Here is an 18,983-nt window from a genome sequence, read left to right on the forward strand (position 1 = left end):
AAGCCCCCTATGTCAGTGCAAACCCCGTTGGGGAGGATTTTTGCAAAGATCTAAAATGTCACATGAGGGAATAGTTTTAAAACGGTTTGACCCTGTCACCGCCTGGGGACCAGTTCTGAAGAATCATGGAAAATGGAATCACCGGGTGTATTGCAGTACCAGCTAGGGCCATGGTCAGGGCTCCCTGGTACCACGCACTGTGCAAACACAGACCCAAAAGATGCTCCCTGCATACAGCAGCTGGACCTGGGTAGGGGGCTGGGTGAGGAATTCCAAAGCTTGTTGCGAGGTGTAGATTGCTGCAGACCCCATGCTCTCTCTGGCTCCTCCATGCTAATGGACTCCACCCCAGCGAGCCAACTCCACTGTTTTTAGAGTTACACCAAGTCCGTGGGCCCTCTGCCACTCTAGGTCCATGGATCCTTGGTCTACCTCCACCCCCCAGCCTCCCAACCCACAGATCTATGTATGGTTTCAGAGTAGCAGCCATGTTAGTCTGTATCCGCAAAAAGAACAGGAGGACTTGTGGCACCTCAGAGACTAACCAATTTATTTGAGCATAAGCTTTCGTGGGCTACAGCCCACTTCATCGGATGCATGCAGTGGAAAATACAGGAGGACGATTTTATATACACATGTTCTCTAAGGTGCCACAAGTACTCCTGTTCTTGTTTTGGAAATCTGTGTATGTTTCACAGCAGTGGCTCTCAACCTTTCCAGACGACTGTCCCCCTTTCAGGAATCTGATTTGTCTTACGTACCCCCAGGTTCCACCTCACTTAAAAATGACTTGCTTACAAAATCAGACCTAAAAATACAGCAGGGTCACAGCTCATTGTTACTGAGAAGTAGCTTATTTCCTTATTTTTACCATGTAATTATAAAATAAATCAACTGGAATATAAATATTGTGCTTACATTTCAGCGCATTGCACACAGAGCAGTCTAAATAAGTCATTGTCTGTATGAAATTTTAGTTGGTACTGACTTTGCTAGGGCTTTTCATGTAGCCCCTTGTAAAACTAGGCAAAGATCTAGAGGAGTTGATGTACCCCCTGGAAGACCTCTGCGTATCCCCAGGGGTACGCGTACCCGTGGTTGAGAACCACGGTTTCAGATCATGCCCCCCATGAGAATAAAAAGACGGAAAATACGAGCAGGCCCAACTCAATTGTACGGGAGGAAAAAGCAACTCTGATTGTTGGAAATTTCCCCTTCCCCGTCCCAGCCCTGCCCTGATTGGATCTGATCTGTGGGTGGGTGGTTTTTTTTTTTCTGCTTTGTTACAACCGTCCCCAGATTCTCTGAAACCGACATTCCTTTTAGCACACGGCCCTAGCGCGGGCCCGCGAATTTGCTGAGCTAAATATGTCTGAGCCAGTCTAGACAAGAGCTTACGGTTGGCTAGGAAAACAGCCAATCCTAAATCATCTCTCGGTCTTCGGGGCCGTGCCCTGTGGTGTCACCAGTTGCAAAGGCTGGGTTTGGAGCAGGGTGGGGGAGAGCAGGAAAAGGAAGGTTTTAGCAAGAGGGAGGCTATTTCTGTGGCGGGAATAATTTAGTAGCAAGGAGTTAACTGGCTGCCTGAGAGCTTGTGATGTCCAGCAGAAGTTGGAGTAAAATATTCATGACCGCTAGGGAGGTTATTTGCACACCCGGCCTATGCCTGCTGGGTTCTCTGCCTGTATTTCATTGCTGCTCCCTGCCTGCTGGAGACGTTCACGCCAGGCCAGATCCTTGGGGGTTTGGTTGCGTTTCGGCCCCCAGCTTTGCACTTGAATGGCCGTGCGAGGGTGGTAGAGGATCATGGCCCTATTTGCAAGGTTCAATATATTAATATCTGCAGGGTGAATGTTCTGTGAAGCTGGGGGCCACTGCCCGCCCAGGGATCAGAGCTATGCTTCAAAGTTATAGCTGCTGGCCAGATTTACCCCATCCACTGTGCCCAGGGACATAGAATGGTTGGAAATGCTGTGGGGCAGGGACTGCCCTTTTATTCTGTGTTTGTACAGCGCCTGGTGCCATGGGCCACAGAGCAAGTTAATAAATAATGTTGGTATAAAACCAGCATGCAGGTCCCGTCCACGCAACAATGTACCCTCGCACTGCTCTGGCTGAGGACGACTCGCATGGGGAAGCTGTGCTGACGGGGCAGCTTTGGGTCCCAGCCCCGCCACAAGTCACCTGTCTGGGTGCAGCTGTACGGCTATCAACCGTGACACCTGACTTGTGCATTCTGGGAAAATGGTTAACGATTCCAGTAATGCTTCGCCGGTGCTCGGACAGCTCAGCCGGGATCGGTGCATGCACAAAACAAGAGCCAGTCCCTGCCGTGTGTGTGTGTGTGTGTGTGTGGGCTGGGGGAGCCCTGGGTAGCTATCCCATAATGCCACAGCAAGGACAGACCACCTGAGCAACAAGCCTGCAAAGAAGCACCAGCAGCGGGTGGGGCAGTGCATTCTGGGACGGCTGGTGTATATAGCCCGGGCCTCAGGATGTAAAATCCCCCTTCACGCTGGGCAGAGGAAGCCTGGTTAAGAGCCCCCTGGGAGAAAGGGTGGGTGTGTAGGGAAGGCACTGGGCTGGAGAGCTGGCTTTAATCCCTGGTTCTGCCCTGTGCCTCAGTTTCCATTCTGTAAAGTGGAGGTAATAAATCCTTCCTTTATCTAGACTGGAGCTCTGTGCCGCATGAACCATGTCTGGCCCTGGTCTCGGCCTATGCCCGGATCCGTGCGCGACCCGAGACCAGACTGGTGCGGCTAGCTCCTTTCTGCTAACCTGGCCCTCGGCTCAGGGCACGCAAAATAATATTCCCTGCCAGTATTACGTTAAGATTCTCATCCCCTCCAGCACCTCCCCTGCCAATCGGTCAATAATTTAATTTGCAAATAAATGTTTTCATTCCTCATCTAGCCCTGCTTATTTGCTTTTTCCCTGTGTGTTTGTGTGTGTGTGTCTGTCAGTAAATGATTCATTTCCGAGTAACATTTCCAAGCCCACGCCATGAGACGTCGCTTAGCGCATCCACGAGGCTGCACATGCCTGTCTGTCCTGGGCCACTCTTTGCACAATCTCTATATCCCGGCTCTGCCTGTTGGGTGACCTTGGGCAAGTCACTTCCCCGCTCTGAGCCTCGGTTTCTCCATCTGTAAAATGGGGTTAACGACACTGACTTTCCTTTGTGAAGCACTTTGAGATCTGCCAATGAAAGGTGCTCTGGAAGAGCAAGGCGCTGTACAAACATGGGAGATTTGGCTTGTTAAAGCTCATACATTGACCTTTGCTGAAGGATGGAGGGATGCTTTCGATTGGCCTCTAACACATGTCCCAAATATTTCCATCTTCTTTCCTGGAGAACTTTGGAGATCAGGGGTTGCTGAGCTCCCTGGCCTTTGTTCTCAATTCATCTCTGAGCATTGTTGTGCCTGGCTGAGGCTCGAATGTGCCGTGTAAAGATTGGGGTGCGCTGGCACCTAAACAAACCAAGCTTGAGTTTTGTGTGTAACTCTTGGGTGAGAACAGTTGCGGGGGGCGAGCTGGGTCTGTTTAGCATGGCTTTGGGTTGCGGCATAGGGGCTGTTTGTTCTCTGTTCTCACCCCACGATTTGTGTCCCCTGAACAGATCGACGAGATGCCAGAATCCGCCGTCAAATCCTCCTCCAATAAATACCAAGTCTTCTTCTTCGGGACCCATGAAACGTGAGTGAGATTTTAAAGTGGGGGCGGGTGGGGGAACACACGTGCGTGTAAGGGCAGGGGAATGTGTGCATGTTGGGGGAGCGAGATGTGGGTGTCCGTCAGAATCACGTGAGCAGTGTTCAGGCAAATGCATGAGTTGGCCAAGGGTAGGGTCTTGGGTTCAAATCTCAGCAGAGCTATCAAAGGGCACCCGGTCTCTTTCCAGCAAGACCCCGCCGTGCGCTTGTGACATGAGGTATGTCCGTCGCCGGGACAGCCTTCCTCCTGGTCAGTCCCCCTCGGGGCAGAGGGGAGATAGTGATGAGGAAGGGGCATGGGAGCAAGACAAGAGGGGAGGCCTAGCGTGAAACGACAGCAGAGAGAAAATGGTTTCTGTTGGTGCCTTCCCCTTACCTGTGGTGTAACCAAAGCTGTCCCCTGTGGGGGGGAGCTTCCCTCCTCCGACAGACTGGCACTAAAAATAAGATGAACGAAATAGACCAAGATATTCTCATTGTAAGCTCCTCGGGGCAAGGACCATGCGTTCGTACAGCACCTAGCACCATGGGCTCTTGGTCTGTGGCTAGGGCTCCTAGGAGCTACTGCAATGCAAATAATAATAATAATAATAGAAATATTAATATCCCCCTGACCAGCGTTTGCCAGTCTGCCTCCAACCAAGGAGCAGCCTTTCCCAGCTCCGTCCCTGGGTGGGGTCACATCAAGGTATTTAATGCCCCTGGGGGGGACGGTTTGATCATTGTGGTGCTAGGAATTTATCCAGATTTGCTGTATTTGGGCGGGTGGGGGCAGGGGAAGCTGTAGAAACATCCACGATCTGGATCATGGAGACGTTTCAAGAGACACCCCACTCCCCCCATGCAGAGTTCTGTTGAAACCACGGATGGTTGCTGTTTTTTCTAAGCCCCAATAGTGAATTCACCAACAAAAAACTTCGATAAGGCAGGTCCAGGAAATCAGAGCTGGGATTTACGAAGGTCCTAAGGGACCAGCTGGCTTTCTGTAGGAGTTGGGTGTTTCTCTCCCTCAGATGCCTTTGAAATCCCCAAGTTACTTCCATGCCTCGCGCCTCAGTTTCACCATCAGACCCTGCCTCCCAGACAGGTCGCGGCTGGCACGCTTGCTTAGCGATCCTCAGCTAGGGGGTGCGGTGGATGCGTATTGCTCATGGTCTGTTATTACTGCTTCTTCCCTTTTCCACCATGCAGGGCGTTCCTGGGTCCCAAAGACCTCTTCCCCTACGAAGAGTGCAAGGAGAAGTTCGGGAAGCCCAACAAACGGAAAGGGTTCAGTGAAGGCTTATGGGAGATCGAGAACAACCCGACCGTCAAAGCCTCTGGGTATCAGGTGTGTCTACCGATTAAACCTCTCTGCTGGCCCCCGGCTGATTCACGTAGGGCAGAGCTCGTCCTCGGGCAGAGGCCTGCGCATCCCTTGCCCAGAGGGGAATTTCACCCGTAGCGACTCCACTCTGGGCTCCTTTGTTATACACGAAAGCCGTGGCCAAATCCAAACCGGCACTGTGGCTTTCGGCAGGGATCGAACCCAGGACCTTTGCCAGCAAAAACCCAAGCATCTTCCACTGGAGCGAAGTAGTGATTTGTCCCTGTGTGTGCCAGTCTCAGGTTGTTGTACTTGCTGAGGCCAGGCACTGGAGGGACAGGTCCTACATACTAAGTCGGGGTTTTGGGGAAGGTGAGCAGGGGCAGTTTGAAGGGGTTAAGAGACGCCAACCCAGTGATCTTTTCAGGCATGAGCTCAAGATACCACTCTCCTAAAGAAGGTAATCGTCAAGGGAGAGAGGGAATTTAGTCATGTGGGTAAGTATGGGGCTGGAAGTCAGGACTCCTGGATTCTGTCCCTGGCTCTGGGAGGAGAGTGGGGTTGAAAGGTTAGAGCAGGAGGTGCTGGGAATCAGGACTCCTGGAATCTATTCCCAGCTGTGCCCCAGTTTGCTGGGTGATCTTAATGAGTTACTGCCCCTCTTTGTGCCTCAGTTTCTCTGTCTGTAAAATGGGGATAGGACAGGAAAGCTAATCTCAATCCCTCCTGCCCTGATCCAAAGTTGGTTGAAGTTAACGAGAGCCTTATTCCTTCAGCCCCTTATAGATGGGGTAGGGGGGCGGGGTGGGGGTAAATGAAGATAGCGGGGAAATTATTTCTCTCCCCTCCCCTGCCCCCGATGAAAAATTTTAGACTAAAACTGTTGAAAAGCCAAAATCCCCCAAACTGAAAATGTTCTGGTTTAAAATCGAAAAATGTTGGCTTTCCGTTTTTCAGTGACAAGCCATATTATGATGATTATTGTGTTGACAAAAGTAGAAGTTTTTCACAAGATTTTTGGTTTTGTTGAAAAGCCACCTTGGAGTGGGGGGTGGAATCTCTATAGGAAAACTTTGATCTGCTCCAAGTTCCAGGACTGATCTGTTTTAATTGTCCGTTAATGATGATCATTATGACAGTACTGGAGACCCCAACCCCAGAAGCTGGGAATGGACGACAGGGGATGGATCACGTGATGATTCCCTGTTCTGTTCGTTCCCTCTGGGGCACCTGGCACGGGCCACTGTCGGAAGACAGGACACTGGGCTAGATGGACCCTTGGTCTGACCAGTAGTGCCGTTCTTATGTTCTTAACCGATATCAGGTGGGAGGAGCAGTATGTCCAACACAGTCTGAATACGCCACACGAGCAAAGTGTGGGAGAGGAAACTGAGGCCAGGGGGGATTTGCTTGAGATCCCCCAGTGGTAGATCTGGGAATATAACCAAGATCCCTTGAGCCCTAGTCTACTGCTTGAGCCATGGGTTCATGCTGCCTGCCCTCTTTACCCTGCCAAGAGTAAAAGCTTCTTAAGGTGCAAAGGGGGGAGGTGCAGGTCTCAAGCCGGGTGTGTCTTTCATAACTTGAATCAGTGAGTGAACCCGCTGCACTGACGTTTCGGGGGTGGGTTTTCTCCGCAGACTGCAGAACATGCTGGGATCAAAGCAGCTCTGCTTTGCAATCTCATCTAAAATATTTCTCTGGGTAGCCTGCAGCAGCCCTGCTGCGATGCTCTCGGGTCTTATTAGCTAAGCGAGGGCTAGGCTGTGGATGGGAGACCTCCAAGAAATGTCTAGGTACTCGGCAAGTGGGGTTGGGGCATTGAGAGGGGAGCACTTCTCTGGGAGGCAGTAACCCAGAGGGTGCTTTGCTTTGTTTCTGGGAGGTGCCATATTCTGGAAGATGGCTAAAAGCAAGGACTTATGGTCATTCAAGACCCATCTTTTCATAGGCGTTGGAGGTGTTTGCCCGAGACCTGGTCAAAAATCTGCAAACTCAGTCCTGCCTCCCTAAATGCCCCCTGCCATTTAAACTTTTCTGCTTCCTCTCCCACGAGCCGTTGTCACGCTCCACCCCAGAAGTGGCTTCAGCTCTCTGTGTGTCATTTGGCCATGGCTGCACAGTGCTTTGAGTCCACCTGCTGCAAGGTGCTATAGAAACATAGTTGTGGAGAGGAGGTGGTCACTGGGTAGGAGACCCCCTCCTATTCCTATTTTCCTGCAAGGGGGAAACTGAGGCACAGAGAGGGGGACGCTGGGCCACGACTGGTGGCTGACCGGTCTGTGCATCTCCAAGGGTACGTGTTAAGATGCTTGCCAGGAATAGAAATGGTTAATTTTTGAGTCGTGGGGGAAGAAATAGTAGAACCATCCCTGACCTTGAATAGCAGCTGGCACTGGGGAGCAGCTGTCAGGGGTGAGGGGCAGAGACAGGGCACCGGTCTTCCTACCACCTTGCAATAACTGTGTCCCCCCTTCCATCTTCCTCCGTCGGTCTGTTTATCCTCCCTCCCGTCCCCTGCCACCCCTGTGTCCTCCTGCAGCCGACCCAGAAGAAGAGCTGCCCAGAGGGTGCTGAGCCCGAGCAGGAGCTGGAGGGCGACGGTGAGAAGAAAGGCAACGCGGAGGGCAGCAGTGACGAAGAGGGCAAGCTGGTGATCGACGAGCAAACCAAGGAGAAGAACGAGAAGGCTGGGATCAAGAGGAAAGCGGAAGATGCCTTGGAGGTAGCGGGGGCGGGGGAGGCCCCCAGTGCGGTGCCCAGGGACGGAGTGGGCTGTAGATCGGAGACAGACCAGGGCATGGTGACAGTGCTGTCTGGAATTCAGAGCCCAGGGATAAAGATTGGGGCCCGTCCCTGAGACTGGGGAACAGGGCTGGTCCCTGAGATGGGGGTTGGAGGATTGGGGCTGGGCTCTGAGAAAAGATCAGAGGACCGACCGTGCCCCCACCCCGCACGACCACCACTGTGTGGGGGTATCTGTGCCTGCAGGCAAGGGCCTAGCCCAGAGGAGCATTAGCCAGCTCTGGACCTCTCTCAACACCCGGGCAGGGAGGGGGTGGCCCCGTCGTCGGTCCCAGTTGACCCCTTCCCATTGGCAGGACTCCCCTAAACGCGCCAAAGAGGCGGAGGGCCAGGAAGGGGAGAAGAAAGTAGAGAACGAAGACGCCCCCAAGGAGGGAGAGAAACAGAAGCCCAGCCCCCCCGAAGGGGAGAAGGAGAAGAACAGCGACCCCACTGGAGTCCCGGACTCGAGAGAGGCCAAGCCAGAGGGGAAGGAGAAAGCTGCCATGGAGGAAATCAGAGATCACAAGGAGAGGTAGGGACTGGAGGAGGCTGGGATCTGGCACGTCACCCCTACAGAAGAGGGAGGCTAGGGGCCTGGTTCCCATCACAGCATCAGGCCCTAAGGGTCTGGTGCAGGTCACGTGGAAATTAGCAGGACTTTGCCTGTCCGTTTCAGGGGGAAGGGGACGTAAGAAACGGGGGAGGATGGGAAGCGTCACAAGGCTTCAGCCCTTCTGCTGGGGTTAAACGGGCCAGGCTTGGTTAATCCTTGGATGGGAGAGCTCCAGGTGGGATCTGATTGCAGGTGCACAGCCCCCCTCCCACCCCATTATCCTCCGCCACGTGGCCCCGATCCTGATTGCTGCCACCGTAACGTTCATCGCCCCTAATGTTCTTCCCTTTTCCTTCTCCACTCCCGCAGTCTGTAGCTGGCCGGCCTTCCCAAGCTGAGCTGATCGTCTGAGCTGTTCCTTTCCCGCTGGGTTCCCTGGGTGCTAAACAGTTTCGTTCCTCATCGGCTCATCGTGTCTGCAATTCGGGAAAAAAAGAAATAAAAAGAAACCAGTAACACGAACCATCCCGTCTCTCCCCCCTCCCTCCCTCCCCTCCGCCCACCCGTAGCAGGGCGCATGCTTGTAATAGTGATTTCTAGGGGGCGCTGATCAGTTGATTTGAAATAAAAGCGATTCATGCCTTTTTAAAATGTTTCCTATCACTTCCTACAACTTGCTTTCTCTTCAGTGGTGCTTGCGCGAGGGTTTAAAGTCAGGTGGTCTCCGGGGAGGAGAGGCAGAGTTGGAGTCTGTCTCTTTCAAGAATTGCTGGATAGTTCCATTTTGTTTTTGAGGGGTTTCCTTGATGAAATTTAGATGAACTGGGCCTTACTCTCATTTACACGAAGGCCCCTTGATGCTGCATGTGCCACGTTAAAAGGGCCTTAAAGTGCGCACAAAGGACCCTTTGCGTGGCCAGAGCAATGTCAGAGGGCCTTCGTGTAAATGTGACTCATGGCCCATTGGTCTGTTTCCAGTTCTGAGTCCCAGAAGAGCAATAGCAGAGGGAGATGCACCAATCAGATTTGGGAATCTTGCTCTTGTGAGGATGCACCACAGAGATCCCTTACCTAACTGTGCATTCCCTGCTCCATAAATGGGATTCACCATTGGCTTGTGCTTCCTGCGTTGTTAATGGGCACGAGTCCCTTTAAACAGGACTAGGGGCGTGATGTCCCGCTTTGCCCCAGCTGCTGTTTTCCATAGCCGCTGTCCATCAGACAGGCTTAGATAGGTCGCGTTCCTTGCAAGGTCTCCCCCCAAACTCGGTGGCAAGCGATGCTCAAGGCATCATAAGACGCCAGCCTTGCTGCCGTCCTAGACTGACTACAGGAAGTGCACCTCCGTCTTACCAGGTCATCTTTCAGCGGGTCGATTGGCTGAGCTGGTGCAGGATGGGATTGGATGGCTCGGGGATAGAGTTGGCTGAATTTTAATTTTTTTTTTTTTTTTTTAACCTCCGTGGAAAATGTAGATTTTTTTGGCAGGAATTTCAATACCAAAAAACATTTGGCCAAAAACTAAAAAAAAGTCAACTGGGAAATGCTGTTGCAGTGGCTCATGGGAGTTGTAGTTCAGGTCAGACTCCCTGGTCAGAGTACATCTCCCATGATGCACCAGAGTTTCCCTTCTTGGAGAGAAGAACCAGTTCATCCTGGGAGCCCCTGGCCATGGTGCATCTTGGGAGATTCCCATGATGCACTGTGGCAGCATTTTCAAATCAACATATATCAGTTTTTGCGCATTTGGTTTTTCAGCCAAAAAAACCCAAACATTCAAAATTTCTGCGGCAAAACAAATTTTTTTCAAAATATTTCATTTAGTCGCAAACCCAATTTTCCGACAAAACCCAGTTTTGATGGAAAAAGCTTTCAGCCAGACTCAGACAGGAGATTAGTGGTAGGCTGTGAAGTTCTTTGTCTCTGGGGCCCCATTTTGGATGCAGTGCAATGGAGGACGGTTGCGCCGTTTTGTGGCCTTCATGTGATGATTGACTGCTCTTGGACCAGTGGGCAGATGTGTCTGAAAACCGTCACCATTTGCCCCTAAATTGCTGAGACTGCCAGAGAAGCCAATGCCCGAGTGAGCCACTCTTCCCTCTGGGGAAGCGTTGTGGAGCGATGTGTGCGGCCCAAGCTTATGAATCAAGAGACCAAGGGCTGTCCCTCCAGTCACAAGGCTGTCCCTTTCACCCAGCACTAAATTCATTTTCAAAATTTCAAAGGCAGTGGTGAGGATTGCCCTATACGCCTATAAGGAGAGGGACACGTGTTATCCGCCGTTTCCATCCTGTCTGTGATCCCAAGAATCCGGACAGTCTGTGTCCCTGGTGCCACTCTGTAGATTTCAGCGGAAGCTGCAAGCAGATCTGAACTCTTTTGACAACAGCTCACAAACTCTTGCCCCCAAATTGTTCAGCTGATCAGAAATCCCTTGATTTGCTGCACACTCTGCCCCCTCTTCCTACTGGGGGAGGTAATGAGTGAACCCACGGAAATCCATGAAGTGTGCACTCTGCTATAGGAACGTCTCTTACTTTATTTCGTTAGGCTTTTTTTTAATTATTGTTTTTAACTGAATCGCTAAAGTGTTTTAACGCCTCTAGGCTCCACGTGGTGGTTTGGAATTAGCGGAGATCTGTGATCGCTGCTAGTCCTGGTTTGGTCTGATCGGTGATACTGTGGCCAGTTGGGCTAGACAGATTTCTGCATGTTGCTGTGTTTTATCTGGAAAAAGAAAAGGAGGACTTGTGGCACCTTAGAGACTAACCAATTTATTTGAGCATTAGTTAGTCTCTAAGGTGCCACAAGTCCTCCTTTTCTTTTTGCGAATACAGACTAACACGGCTGTTACTCTGAAACCTGTTTTATCTGGGTGTTTTCTTACACTGCTGACGGGCACAAGATTGCCAGAATTTATCGGCCAGGAGGGGAAAAAAATTAGGAAAATGCTGACTAATTGCATGCAATTTTACCTGTATTTCAAGCAGCTATTTAGAATTTAGTTTAAAATTTCAGTGGAGGAAAAAAATTGAAGATTTTTACCAACCTCCCCCCCGCCCCTCCAAACCCACCCAGTGGACATCAGGGTGCAGTTAGCAACCTTCCTAGAACTCGGACGCCTGGGTTTGCCAGTCTGGTTCAATCTTTTAAGGGAAGCAAAGGATACACCCAAAGAGTTACTCAACGAGATGAGGGCTTTGATACAGCTGGCTGCCACCCACGTGATATTTCTGAAACTTTCGTGACCAGAGCTGGTCAGAATTCCTGCAGGAGTTTAAAATTGTGACACAATTCTTGTTGGAATGATGAAATTTTGACACAATTCTTGCCTGACTTGTGAAACTTTTGCTGCCATTTTGACAAAGATTTAAATGTTGACCAAATTTATTTTAAAAAATGGGGAAAATTTCTATAGTTGAAAAAATTCAAAAACATTACTTTTTTTTGAGGCAATAGGGGGGAAAAATGTCCCCTCCTTACTGGCCCTCCCACCCGTAACCAGCCGTATTCTTGACCATCACGTGGAAAGACAAAGTAGCAAAACCTTGGAGGATATAAAGCGCTGATTTGCTGGCACGTTGCTGCTGACTGCTGCCCAGAGGCGGAACAAAGCTCTGGGTTGAAAGTAGTTTTCATTCCGAATCTAGTGGCTTGGCGTGGCTATGCAGCCACAGGGCCTGGGGCTCCGTGTAGATCCTGCGTGGTCACAGATCAGGAGGTCTCCCAGCAGGGTGGTTTTGGGTTATTTGAGCTCTGGATTTCGGCCTTGATCCTGCTGCAGGTTTTTCCGTTTGACATGAATGGCAACAGGGGCGGACTGTGCATTGCCTCTAGCCCAGTTTTTTGCCTGTCTAATGGGCCTGGTTCTCCAGCGCCCTGTGCAGTCGTTTACACGGGTGCAAAATGATACCGATGCCACCCACTTGTTTTGCTCTGGTGTCAAGGATTGTCCGGCGGGCAGGCCGATGAAGAGCTGAGTACCAGGCGTTTGCAGATCTCAGTGCCAGGAACTAGCAGGGCAGCTGCTGTTCCACAGAGACAGCTGGAAGATTGTCCCTCTGATTTTGCAGGACTTTTTTGGGAGGTGCATTTGAGCATTCTGCTGGGCAACGGCAGGAGGTGGGCTATTGTTGGGCAGAGCCTTTCTAGGAGACATCTGTGTGAGGAGGAGTCTCCCTTAAAGGAGACCCCCTTTCTCCAAAAGCCCCACATTCCAGCAGCTCCTGTTGGCCAAGGGGAACCCATCAATGTTGCCATTTTGGGGGTGCTCCCTTTGCTAGAAGCTGTGTGTGCTGCTCCTCCAGGGCTCCCAGACCCACCATCCCAGGAAGCGAGGACAGGAAAGGGGGTGTCCACCCACAAGGAACTGGGGGTGTGCTGCCTCTGTGGCGCTTCCAGCCCTCACCAGACAGGGGGTGCCCTCGGGGCCTCTGCCGGACTCCTAAATGGGGTAGCCAGAGACCAAGCCTAGGGGTGAAATCTCAGAGGAAGACACTGGCTTGATTCTTGGTTGCTCTGTTCCTGTGTTCGGAGCAGGGGTTGTGTTTGGGATGGTGGGGGAGAGTTGCTTTAGAGCTCCTTTATGGTCTCTAGGCCCAATTACCCTTCACCCAGCACCTTGTGTGCTTACATACACCAGTGGCTGTGAATCAATACCAAAGCATACCGCAGAAGGCACAGGGCAATGGCAAATCAGGCCTCCTGTGATCCATGGGCGTGCAGAAACCCTGCCCAGCCTGCAGTTTAAATTAGAGCAGCCTTGGGGGTGCTCTAACTTATGCTCTGCTCCCCGTGTCCCTTAAAGGGCCCTGGGAAGCAGAGACTAGCCAGTGCACGGTATGCTTTGGTCACATCCCTGATCTGCCGCCTTACATCAACTCCCCTCCCTGGTGTGGGATTCTCAGAGAGCCAGTTCCACCTATATTAAGGCTCCAAACGGCCAACCTGAGCGTGACTGAGAATCAGAGCGCTAACCTCAGGGGCCGCCAGTTTGAGCCCAGGGAACATGCCTATAAAATAACAGGAACTAGACCTCACTTCTGGTCCAAGTGGTGACCTGAATCCAGGTCTCCAGGGGGATGTAAGACACATTCATTCAGCACCCATTGTGGATATACGCACGGAAGGTTTGTTCTTTTTTTTTTTTTTTTTTTTTCCCAGCGTGGCTTGTGGTCACGGATCCGAAAGGAAATTCAAAAAGGATTCTGGGGAATATTTATCAAAATATTTTTTAAAAAGGAAAAAATAAAATAGGATGGCATTTTTACCAAAAAAAAAATATATATATTAAAAAAAAGTTCTTAAAAACAAAACCATGATGAATAGCTGGAAAAGTAATTGGTTTAGCGAATGATTTTTTTTTTTTTTGTAGTCTGGCTTATTTTTAAACTCGTGTTTCTACCTGTCCCTGAGCCCAGGTGTCTCCTCTTTTTCTCTGTCTCGCTCTCCCGTCTTTCTCTCTATGTGCTGTAATCGTATTCCGATTTGTAACATACGGAGGAAAATAAAAGACAAACAACCCTGCCTTGGTTCTTTCTGAGGCTGTGATGAACACTATTGTTGAATTTAGCTTTGGAATAGTACAGAGAATAAAAAAACCACAGAAAAATGTAGACGATTTCAATTCTCTAGGACAATAAAAATGTTGATTATTATGAGAGTGGCTGTTTATTGTTGGTTGTTTTGAGGCTCCATGGCTTTGACTTTCAGTGGGCCATAGTACGTACTTCTCTGCCTACGGCTTCCCTATGGTGTCTACCTACTCTCTGATCCAAGTGATTTAGCTGGCTTCCATTAATTAGCACCTCGCAATCTTTAATGTATTGATCCTCACAACCCCCGGTGAAGCAGGGCAGTGCTAGTATTCCCCCTTGTGCAGGTGGGGATCTGAAGGCCAAAGAGGCTCAGAACCAGATTTTTAAAGAAATGTAGGCAGCTACCTGAGAACAGACTTTTTGTCTTATTTTCTGTCCCTTTTCCCTAATCGTTCCTACCATTCTGTTGGCTATTTTGCTGGCCGCTGCGCCTTGAGTGGATGTTTTCAGAGAACTGTCCACGGTGACTCCAAGAGCTCTGTCTTGAGCAGTAACCGCAAATTTAGACCCCTTCATTTTGTGTGCACAGTTAGAAGGATACATTGCAATGCGATTACTTTGCACTTAGCAGCCTGGAATTACATCTGCCAGTATGTCACCCGGTTTCGTGAGATCTCTATTGCTCTTCGCAGTCTGCTTTGGACTTAACTATCCTGAGTCATTTGGTATAGTCTGCAAGCTTTGCCACCTCTCTGTTTACCCCCTTTTCAAGTTCATTTATGAATATGTTGAACAGCACTGGTCCCAGTACAGACCCCTGGGCGCGCCCCCCCCCCCCCCCCCTTTTTAACTCTCTCCATTGTGAAAACTGACCGTTTATTCCTGCCCTTTGTTTCCTGTCTTTTAACCAGTCACTGAGCCAGGAGAGGACCTTCCCTCTTCTCCCACGACAGCTTCCTTTGCTGAAGAGCCTTTGGTGAGGGACCTTGTCAAAGGCTTTCTGAAAGTCCAAGTCCACTCTATCCACGGCATCCCCGTGGTCCACATGCTTATTAACACCCTCAAAGAATTCTAATAGGTTGGTGGGTCTTAGTTACCTTTTTAGCAAATCTGGGCTTAAGTAACTTCAAGGACACACACGGCGTGTGTGATTGATCTGAGTCTTCCAAATCCCAGATTAGCACCCTGCCGCATGGGCTATGCCTGCCTGTGACAGCAACCTACCTACTCCCCTCGATTCACTCTGTCCTCTTGGGCAAATTGCTTTCCCCACTCTGTGCCTTGGTTTCCCCATCTGTAAAGGGGGAGGGTGACTTTTAGCCCTCTTTCGTGAGCCACTTTGAGAGCGAGGTGAAAAGCCGGCTGCGGGGGGGGGGCGTTACGGCTCAGGCACTTGCCTGGCACGCAGGAGAGCGGCTTTCAACGCCTGGTACCGCTGTGGGCAAGTCATTTAATCTCTCTCTAAACCTCGCTGCCCCTGCCGGTGGTGTCGGTGCAGCAGCCGGCACGATGGGGCCACCGTCTCAGTCAGGGCCTCTGGCTGCTACCGCAGTGCAAATCATACATCATAAGACCAGGACGATCACCCCCACTTTCCTGCCCCTGTGACCTGGGGCACGGTGCCTACAAACTGGATGGGCTTAGATTCTACGCTGCAGGGGGACGTGGGCCTGGGCCACCTTCTCTGTTTGTGAAAAGCCCCAAGCACAGCGATGCTGCTAAGAAATATCCAGGCTCGCGCCTGCAGGTCCCCCTCCCTGCCCCAGAGTTTGAGCTGTAGCAGGCGAGGGGGAGCTGGAGGCCTTGGAAGTGCCACCTCTCTGCTTAAGAGAACGTGCCCTGAGCTGCAAGCACATCCGCGTGCAGAGGAGAGGTCTCAGCCCGCAGGGCCGTGCAAAGCCCAGGGGCACCATAGAAAATGGAGACGAGCTGGAGCATTGCCAAGTGCTTCCAGCAAACTACACATCCCAGCATGCCCCTGGCGCCTCTTCTGAGCATGTGCAATCATCCCTGGTGCTTGCCCGCATCTGTTGCGGGCAGATGAGGTCAGAAAGCCTTTGGGAAGATCCCTCTGCAAAGGCTCTTCAGCAAAGGAAGCTGCCATGGGAGAAGAGGGAAGGTCCTTTCGTGCATCAGTAACTGGTTAAAAGATAGGAAACAAAGGGCAGGACTAAATGGTCAGTTTTCAGAATGGAGAGAGATAGATAGTGGTGTCCCCCAGGGGTCTGTACTGGGCCCAGTCCTGTTCCACATATTCATCAACGGTCTGGAAAAAGGGGTAAACGGTGAGGTGGCAAAATTTGCAGATGATACAAAACTACCCAAGTTAAGACCCAGGCAGACTGCAAAGAGCTACAAAGGGATCTCTCAAAAGTGGGTGACTGGGCAACAAAATGGCAGATGAAATTCAGTGTTGATAAGTGCAAAGTAATGCACATTGGAAAACATCATCCCAACTATACATACGAAATTAGCTGTTACCACTCAAGAAAGAGATCTTGGAGTCATTGCAGATACTTCTCTAAAAACATCCACTCAATGTGCAGCGGCAGTCAAAAAAGCGAACAGAACGTTGGGACTCATTAAGAAAGGGACAGAAAATATATTAATCCATGGTACGCCCACATCTTGAATACTGCGTGCAGATGTGGTGGCCGAATCTCAAAAAATTAAATTGGAATTGGAAAAGGTTCAGAAAAGGGCAACAAAAATTATTAGGGGTATGGAACAGCGTATGAGGAGAGATAAATAAGACTGGGGCTTTTCACCTTGGAAAAGAGATGACTAAGAGGGGATAGGATAGAGGTCTTTAACTCATAACTGGTGTGGAAAAAGTAAAGAAGGAAGTGTTGTTTGTTCCTTCTAACACAAGAACTCGGGGTCAACCAATGAAATTAATAGGCAGCAGGTTTAAAACAAACAAAAGGAAGTATTTCTTCACCCAACACACAGACAACCTGTGGAACTCTTTGCCAGAGGATGTTGTGAAGGCCAAGACTCTAACAGGGTTCAAAAGAGAACTAGATAACTTCATGTAGGATCGGTCCATCAATGGCTATTTGCCAGTAGCTGGGAATGGGCGACAGGGGATGGATCACTTGATGATTACCAGTTCTTTCCTTCTGGGGCACCTGGCATTGGCCACTGTCGGAAGACAGGACACTGGGCTAGATGGACCTTTGGGCTCGATTCCTAAGGCTCCCAGCATATGGCGCAGTCACATCTCCTGTAGCGATGTACACTAATGACCAGAATGGAAAGTGGCCGGGCTGTGGCTACTACAGTGCCAGGCGACCATGTGCTCCGGGGGGTGGCTGCAGAGCGCAGCAAGGTGGTCTGCATGGAACAAAAATCCATGTGAATGTCGTATGATTCGAGCACGCCCAGCAGAGGCCCCAGGCAGAAAGCAGGGCCCAGTTGTGCAAGGTGCTGGACAGGCACATATGAAAAGACAGTCCCTGCTCTAGAGCGCTCGAGAGCTAGTGACATGGAATGGGTTTTATAGATTGGTCACGCGTGGCGTATATAGAAACTATGTTCTGAAACTATGGCTCTGGCAAAAGCTGCTGATGTATAAAATGAACCAAACCCTGTCCAGCAAGGGAGATTTAGGTTTGATATTAGGAAGCACTTTCTAACTGTAAGGGTAGTTAAGCTCTGGAACAGACATCTGAGGAAGGTTGTGGGATCCGTTCACTGGAGATTTTTCAGAACAGGCTGGACAAACCCCTGTCAGGGCTGGGCTAGGTTTACTGGGCGCAGAGGATGGACTTGGTGACTTCTTGCGGTCCCTTCCAGCGTGACGTTTCCACGATGTGGTGATCTGTGCAAAGGGGACAAAATAGATCAGGGCTTTGTCGAGCGAAAGGTTTGCTGGTGGGGCTGGTCAACGAGTCTCCATCAAAAAACTAATGGAAAATTGTGGGGGGGGATTGGAAGGAGTTTACTGAGCCACTTTTTCTTTTGCAGAAAGTGTCTAAAACTTTGATTTTATGTCGAAAAGACGAACACCGGAAAACTTAAGTGTTCTGCTTCCCAGCCAAAAATTTTCAGTATTCCAAAAAAAAAAAAAAAAAATTTTTGCTGAAAAGTCAAAAATTCTGTTAGAAAATTGACAGTTGTTTTCATAGCCCCATTTTTTTCACCTCTGCTCTGTGCTACGCGTGTGTGGGCATCATGGAATCTCAGAGTTGGAAGGGACCTCAGGAGCTCATCTAGTCCCACCTCCTACCAATCCCCAATATTTGCCCCAGATCCCTAAATGGCCCCCTCACAGATTGAACTCACAACCCTGGGTTTAGCAGGGCAATGCTCAAACCACTGAGCTCTCCATTCCCTGAGGATATCTGTTGTTGCCCATTCCTTAGTGGGGTATGGGGTTGCTAGAGGTTGCTTGTCTGTCCCCCCCCACAGCTCTCTGTCTGTGTATCTGTTTCCCTAGCTCCCTATCTAGTGACTGTCTGAGCCCCTATGGAAAGTGACCTCCCCTCCCCCCGTCCATCTACACCAGCGCACACATGTGTAACATGCTTCTGATATACAACATGTCCTTTCTGCACTGGGTGAGCGAGCACAGCTCCAGCCCCCAGAGGGCCAGAAAGCAGGGCACCAAAATAGGACTCTACCAATCCCACACATCACTGCAATGCAGCTGAGTGGATGGTACTACCACACCCAGAATGCAAGGCACCAGGACAAAGACCGAGGGGCGCCGTTGCAATATCCAGAATCCCATGCAAAACGACAAGGGAGGAGGAGCTGTAACACCCAGAATGCAATACACCAGGACAGATGGGGAAGGAGGAGAGGCGGCTGCAATACCCAGAATGCCATGCAACAGGACGGGAGAGGGGCTGCAAAACCCAGAATGCAATGCAATGGGGGGAAGGAAAGAGCTGCAAAACCCAGAATGCAATGCAATGGGGGGGGGGGAGGGAAGGAGCTGCAAAACCCAGAATGCAATGCAATGGGGGGGAGGGAAAGAGCTGAAAAACCCAGAAGGCAAGGCAAGGCAATGCAATGGGAGGGGGAGGGAAGGAGCTGCAAAACCCAGAATGCAATGCAATACAATACAATGCAATGCA

At 50.5% G+C, this 18,983-nt stretch overlaps 1 protein-coding gene across 1 annotated transcript in view; it reads left to right on the forward strand.

Moving 5' to 3' along the window:
• HDGF (heparin binding growth factor) overlaps nt 1–14,024 on the forward strand; it is a 35,565-nt gene extending 21,541 nt beyond the window's left edge. Inside the window, exons 2-6 of the mRNA XM_007064630.4 lie at nt 3,623–3,699; nt 4,908–5,046; nt 7,565–7,747; nt 8,124–8,341; nt 8,732–14,024. Of these exons, the coding sequence (XP_007064692.3) occupies nt 3,623–3,699; nt 4,908–5,046; nt 7,565–7,747; nt 8,124–8,341; nt 8,732–8,738 (624 nt within the window). The 3' untranslated portion in view covers nt 8,739–14,024. The remainder of the gene's footprint in view (nt 1–3,622; nt 3,700–4,907; nt 5,047–7,564; nt 7,748–8,123; nt 8,342–8,731) is intronic.
• The last annotated feature ends 4,959 nt before the right edge of the window (nt 14,025–18,983 follow it).

Source organism: Chelonia mydas, chromosome 24 (genome assembly GCF_015237465.2).
Source record: "Chelonia mydas isolate rCheMyd1 chromosome 24, rCheMyd1.pri.v2, whole genome shotgun sequence".
Classification (NCBI taxonomy): Eukaryota; Metazoa; Chordata; order Testudines; family Cheloniidae; genus Chelonia; species Chelonia mydas.